Below are 6,675 nucleotides of genomic sequence, written 5' to 3' on the forward strand. Positions count from 1 at the left end.
GGAGCTGAAGGAACACAGCAGGCCAGGCAACATCAGAGGAGCAGGAAAGCTGACATTTCGGGTCAGGACCCTTCTTCAGAAAACCCAAAATGTCAGCTTTCCTGCTCCTCTGGTGCTGCCTGGCCTACTGTGTTCCTCCAGCTCCACACTGTTATCTCTGACTCCAGCATTGGCAGTTCTTACTATCTACACAGTAGTCTGTAGTTACTTAACCTATAATTGACTTGTACCTTGCATCATATATTCAGACTTCAAATCAATCTGCTGCATAAATTGCATCATCTATGTATGATTGAGTTGACTGTTTTGGTTTGTAGTCTTGTGCTAAAATTTGAATTGGAATTAAGTATTAAGTTAACCAGCCAGAACTTGTAGATTTCAAGTAATTAGTTCTTTCTCCCCACAGAAAGGATGTGGCTATCACCTTGACCTCCTGATGGTGGCTGTAATGTTGGGTGTATGTTCGGTTATGGGACTCCCCTGGTTTGTAGCTGCAACTGTTCTCTCTATCTCTCATGTGAACAGTTTGAAGCTGGAGTCAGAATGTTCAGCTCCTGGTGAACAGCCAAAGTTCCTTGGCATTAGAGAACAACGGGTCACTGGTCTCATGATCTTTGTCCTTATGGGGTGCTCTGTCTTTATGACTGGTTTCTTAAAGGTAAGCCAACAGTGGAATATTAGGTAACTTCTTGCAATTGTAAATTCCAACAGAGAATACTAATTTTAAGGATTAATTGGTATTACATTGTGGAATGCAAAACAAATTATTAATTAGATCATAAACTAAATTCTGATTGTCTTAATGTTTATGAAAAAGTCATCTATTACAAAATGAATGAGGTGATGTCTCAGATTTAGGATTTGGTTACATTGCAATTAGTTTTTGAAATCTGATATTGCAAAGTTTGTAACCACCTTTCGCCCTTAACAGTGCAGACTGTAAAGAGATATTTATCATGTTCTCTTCATACAAATTTCATTGTGGAGGCAGTGTTGTGTGATACATCGCTGTGTGGGGTGCATTTTGCATGTCCCACTTGATTAAGTTCCCAGCCATGATTGAGGTTAGGTAATGAGCAAGGCAGAGTGTGAGAAAACCTGAGGATGATTCACTTGTTGGTCATGTTTGAGCCCATCCGAAAAGACACATTTAAACAGCCATGGTATTGGCCTTGGAACAGGCCAGAAGGCCGTGCTCTAGCTGCAGCTAAAGTGGGAAACCATTTATCCCAGCATAACATTGTGATATCTATTTCCTCATATTGCACTGAATTAATATTAAATAGAATTAATTCACAATTAAATTGCCAAACAGAGGTATTTCCAAATTCTTCATAACTTACATTCCCTGTAATGCTGCCAACTCTTGTGCTAGATTACTGCACATTCCAACTACGAACATGAAGGAATCTTATTCTAATCTCCAATTTCACTGAAACTTGCTAATTTTTGCATTCCTTTTTTTTAAACTTGTGGCCAGAGTTTTAAGCCTTCTAACCTCCTGATGTCCGTATTATCCTCAAGTTTCAGCAATTAGAAAATATAAAAACCTCATTCTTGTGTTGCAGATTTGTGTTTATTATGAATTAAGGAAGGTACGCTGTCCAGCTGAATGTGCATAACAACATTTTATTGTAATACCCTTTCCTCGGGCAAACAAGTCAGTGGAAAATTGTAGCAAGATAGAATATGCTTTTCAGTATTATAACACATTATTTATGGGAGGAAACAGGTATGTATTGATTTATTATAGAACATAAAGACTAACACATGTAGCTTCGAAATACAATCAGGGAACTCATACTCTATTGAGATCCACCTGGCTAACCTCGTTACAATCATTACATCCTATACTTAGAGCACAGACTTTCATTACAAACAGGGTTTAGTTGATACAAAGGCAAAACGGAGACGCTGTTCTTTGGACCATGATTTTTTCATTGAAGAGTTTGCAATGATGAGGCTAGCATATTTCCAGACCAGGTAAGATTTAAATATCTCAATTGGTCAGGAGAATTATTAACTACACTGTAAATACAGTTTTGGATTGTTTATTTTGCTCTGACTAATGCTCAAAACAAGAGAATATGACGAATTTGCTATAATGGGAATAAAAAATTGACACATCCTTTGAATTTCAAATGTGAACCTAATCTTGTACTGAATAACTCTATCACCAAGTGCTTAGTTGTTCAATATGTGATTCTTCCAGAGTGTTGCCTCTTAATGAGTTTTCTATTAAGTAATTAAGTGAACTATAAGAATCAATGATCTGTTATCTGCTTTAGGTGGAACAGTTGAGTAACGTTTATAAATGCTGTTCTGTCCTCTCAATAGAGAGCAGGTGCTTAGCTGATATAATCTCAAGCTTCTGTCAGTCTGACTCAGAATTGGTAATAAGCAAAAAAAGCATTGGTTTCTGCTGAGTGCCATCTGATAGTAATGCAACTGAGATTGGGAACTTGAGATCCTTGGAGTGCAGTAAGCACCATGACTGTGGTACCACAGATGGCCCAGCTGAACAGGAGGGAAAGAAGAGCAAAAGGGCAGTACTGATGGACGGATTCTTTAGTTAAGTGAACAGACAGGCATTTCTGCAGCTGTTGACTCTAGTAAGTTGTGTTGTCTCCCTGTTGCTCGGTCAAGGGTATCACAGAACAGTTACAGGACTTTTTTCTGGAGGGGGGATGAACAGCCAGGGGTGACACTCCATATTGGTACTAATGACTTAGGTAGGAAGGGGTTGTGGTCCTGTGATCAGAATTTAGGGAGTTAGGTAGAAACATAGCATGCAGAACATCAAAAGTAGTAATTTTCAGATTACTCCCAGTGCCACATGCGCATGTGTACAGAAATGAGAAAATAAGACAGAAGTATGTGCGACTAGAAAGGTGGCACAGACTGAAATAATTCCACAGATGCTGGTATCCCATCACCAAGTTACCCTTTACTTACACATGGCAAGTCCTTGACACAGATCCAGCTCCCTCAGGGCCAGCTCTCAGAGTGAGAGGAACCTCTAACACTCCTGTTTATATCTGTCAGCCAGGGCTCCCTGATTGGACCAAATTAACAGCCCCAATCAGGGAACTCAGATTCAATGAGGTCCACCTGGCTGACCTTGTTCCAGTCCCTACGTCCCTCCCCCTATGAGTCTGAGGACATAGGCCGGTTCATTTTCTTGTAGCTGCTCCTGGGGTGTTTTATGACTGGGTCAGGTTCCTCCAACTCCGCCTTGGAAATGGGTGGCGTGTAGCACAGTAGCTCGCCTCTTGCTGTCAGAGCATCTCAGAAGAAATTTATTCTCTTCTTCAGGAAGCAAAGGCATCAAGGTGGAGTATTCCATTATAACCATCTCAGATTCCAAGGTCTCTTCAATGCTTGACGGAGAGGGAGAACCCACAGGTTCCGACAGCCTTTCCGACTGTTATGAGGAGCCGGGCATGTTTTGCTCCCCCATTTGCGAGTTTGCAGCTTTCATATGGTCCATGTACTTGTTCAGGATCATGGCACCTACCCGAACTTCATATGTCACTGGACCTGACCTCACATCGATCATGCCTCTTACCCAAGCAGGGCCATTCCTGTGGTTCCTACACCAAATTTGTCCCTTGTAGTAAACTGTCTGTCTCGTTTAGAGGAGTCTTGTGTCCAGTACTGGCATTCCTGATGCCATTTCATTCTCCCGCCCAGGCCTGGGAAGGTCAGATTTAACCTGATGTGGAGTCTTCTCCTCATTAGTAACACTACTCGAGCTATCCCTGTGGTTGCATGAGTCCTATAATCAAACGGAAACCATGACAGTTTGGTACCAAGGCTGTTTCTTCAATCCTGTCTTCAAAGTTTGAATTGCTCTTTCTGCCAGACCACTGGATAATGGATAGTATGGAGCTGTCCTTATATGCTGAATGCCATTCGACTTTCGTAAATACTGAAATTCCCTGCTGGTTAATGGCATTCCATTGTCCATGACCAGTACTTCTGGGAGTCCGTGTATCACAAATGATGCTCACAGCTTTTCAATCATCATCCCTGAATTTGCCGAATTAACTTTCTGCAAGTCCAACCACTTTGAGTGGTGTCCACAATGACCAGGAACATTGAGCCCTTGAAAGGACTGGCATAGTCAACATGTAACTGAGTCTAGGGTTTACCTGGCCATTTCCACAAATGGGGAGCTGCTGGTGGTAATTTTTGTCCCTATTGGCACTCTGGGCACTGCCCCACTAATGCGGTTATGTCAGCATTCAACCTCAGCCACCAGACATAGCTTCTTGCCAACATCTTAATTTTGGAAACCCCTGGATGACCCTGGTGGAGTTCAGCCAGTATCTGGCAGCGATCTTTACTCAGGAAAGTCACTGTTGTTCCCCATAATAACACGCTGTCCTCTACGGTATTCTGGTCTCACCAGGTCTGGAAAGGTTTCAATTCTGGTTGTGATGGCCCGTTTGTTTCCCCTATCACTGCCAGCTGTTTCAGTTTTGCCAAGACAGGCTCTTCTTGTGTCCAAAGTCTGATTTGTCAGTGGTGACCAGAAGGGTGTGCAGAAAGTTTAAAACCAGAACACACTCTTCCAGGGAGGCACCACCAGTGGTGTATCTGCCGGTGGGAGGAGGGTCAAGGCATCCGCATTAGCCACTTGGCCTCCTGGACAGTGTTCCAACTTGTAATTGTACGCACTGAGAATAAGGGCCCACCACTGAATATGATCAGAACCTATGAGCAGCACGGCCTTGTCTTCTTTAAGTAGCCCTAGCAGTGGTTTGTGGTCCATTAAAAGACAAATTCCTGTCCATAAAGGTACTGGTGGAACTTCCTCACATCAAAGATGACTGCCAAACCTTCCTTCTCTATCTGAGCATACTTGCGTTAGACAACAGCCAAGGTCCAGGAGGCATATGCTGTCGGGCATTTCTCTCCATTGGGCCACCAGTGAGCCAATACTGCCCCGATACTGGACAGGGAGGCATTGCATATCAGCACTACCTCTCGCTTCAGATTATAGTGGGCCAAAACCTTAGATGATGATAGCTGCTTCATTACTTCCCTAAGGTCTACTTCTTGGCTATGTGACCATTTCCAAGGCTTGACCCTCTTTTACTAGCAGGTGTAAGGGCACCAAGATGGAGTCCACGTTATGTATGAACATTCCGTAATAATTCACCGGCCCAAGGAAAGATGGAAGCTCTGGTACAGACATGGGAGCTGGGGTTCCTTTGATCGCCCTTATCTTATCTTCCAACGGGAATAACCCAGTCTTGCGAACTGTGTAGCCCATGTAGGTTACTTAGGGGGGGCTGGAGCACACATTTTTCCCTTCTAAGGCATATGTCCACCTGGGAGAAATATTTAAACACTTTGTCCAAGTTCTCCAAATGCTTTTTATTGGTCTTCCCTGTTATTAGCTCATCATCCAGGAAAATAGCAATCTGGGGTAGACCTTGTAAAATGTTCTCCATCGTCCCCTGGAAAAGGGCGCAGGTTTCTGGGACCCTTTATGTAACTGCAATTGCAGGTACAAATGGCTCATGTCCAGTTTCATGAAGGCCAGGCCCCCCACCAGTTTTGCGTACAAGTCCTCTATGTGAGGGATTGGGTATTTATCCAGCTGCGAGAAGCGGTTTACGATTTTTTTAAAATCCCTACAAAGGTGAACTGAACCATCAGGCTTCACAATCGGTACGACCGGGTGCTGCCCATTCTGAAAACTGTACTGGTTTGATGATTCATTTGCTTCCCAGCCTCCTGATTTCTGCCGCTACTGTTGCCCTGAGGTCAATGGCACTGGGTGGGCCTTGCAGAATCATGGAATTGCTTCCTGGTCGATGTGCAAGGTGGCCTTGGCACCTTTGATAGTCCCTAGACCTTCCTGAAAAACTTCTGGGTATTTATTTAGGACTTCACTCAGGCAGCCATTTTCTAATTGAAAGATGTTGAGCCAATCAGGGTGAATCTTTCTTAACCAATTCCACCCCATCAGGCTTGGGCCTGAGCCTTTTACTGCAATCAGTGGGAACTGAACCAGCTGCTTTTCATAAGAGATTGGAACTGAGGTTGTACCTTTAATCCATAAAGGTTCCCTAGTGTATGTTCTCAGTCTGGCTGAGGTCTTACACAAACTTAAGGGTTAGAGTCCAGAACAAATCTTGTTAAACACTGGTCCTGCAACCACAGATACAGCTGTGCCAGCGTCAACTTCCATAAGAATTGGGTGATCACTTAACCAGACATGTATTTTTATTCGTTCTGATTTAGACGTTGCTAAGCAATTTCTAAACCCCATGATAGGTGGACTTTCCAGGGTGAGCACTCTCCTGGTTACTGGTCTATGAGTTCCCTTACTCAATTCAGGCCTTATAGGACTCCTTTTCTGTCTTGAGTTTGCATACTTGCAGCAACTGCAATGGCTTGCTGGAGAACCTGAAGAACATTTTAGCCACTTGGCTCAGGCTTGCCTTTGTTTTGGGGTTTTGCTGTGGGCTGGCCTAGGATCCCTCTGCTCAGGACGTGCGCTGCGTGATGCTCCATGATTGCCGATACTCGAGTGATGTTCCCCAAACTCAGTTGGATAGGTGAGGGTGAAAATCGAATCAGAGATAGTAGGAACTGCAGATGCTGGAGAATCCGAGACAACAAGGTGCAGGGCTGGATGAACACAGCAGGCCAAGCAGC

The 6,675-nt window shown here is 43.7% G+C and overlaps 1 protein-coding gene across 1 annotated transcript in view; it reads left to right on the plus strand.

Moving 5' to 3' along the window:
• Window positions 1-6,675, plus strand: part of LOC109934285 (electroneutral sodium bicarbonate exchanger 1-like) — a 216,776-nt gene that overhangs the window by 189,606 nt on the left and 20,495 nt on the right. Inside the window, exon 16 of the mRNA XM_048618849.1 lies at window positions 407-658. Within this exon, the coding sequence (XP_048474806.1) occupies window positions 407-658 (252 nt within the window). The remainder of the gene's footprint in view (window positions 1-406; window positions 659-6,675) is intronic.

This window comes from Rhincodon typus, chromosome 41 (genome assembly GCF_021869965.1).
Source record: "Rhincodon typus isolate 14 chromosome 41, sRhiTyp1.1, whole genome shotgun sequence".
NCBI lineage: Eukaryota > Metazoa > Chordata > Chondrichthyes > Orectolobiformes > Rhincodontidae > Rhincodon > Rhincodon typus.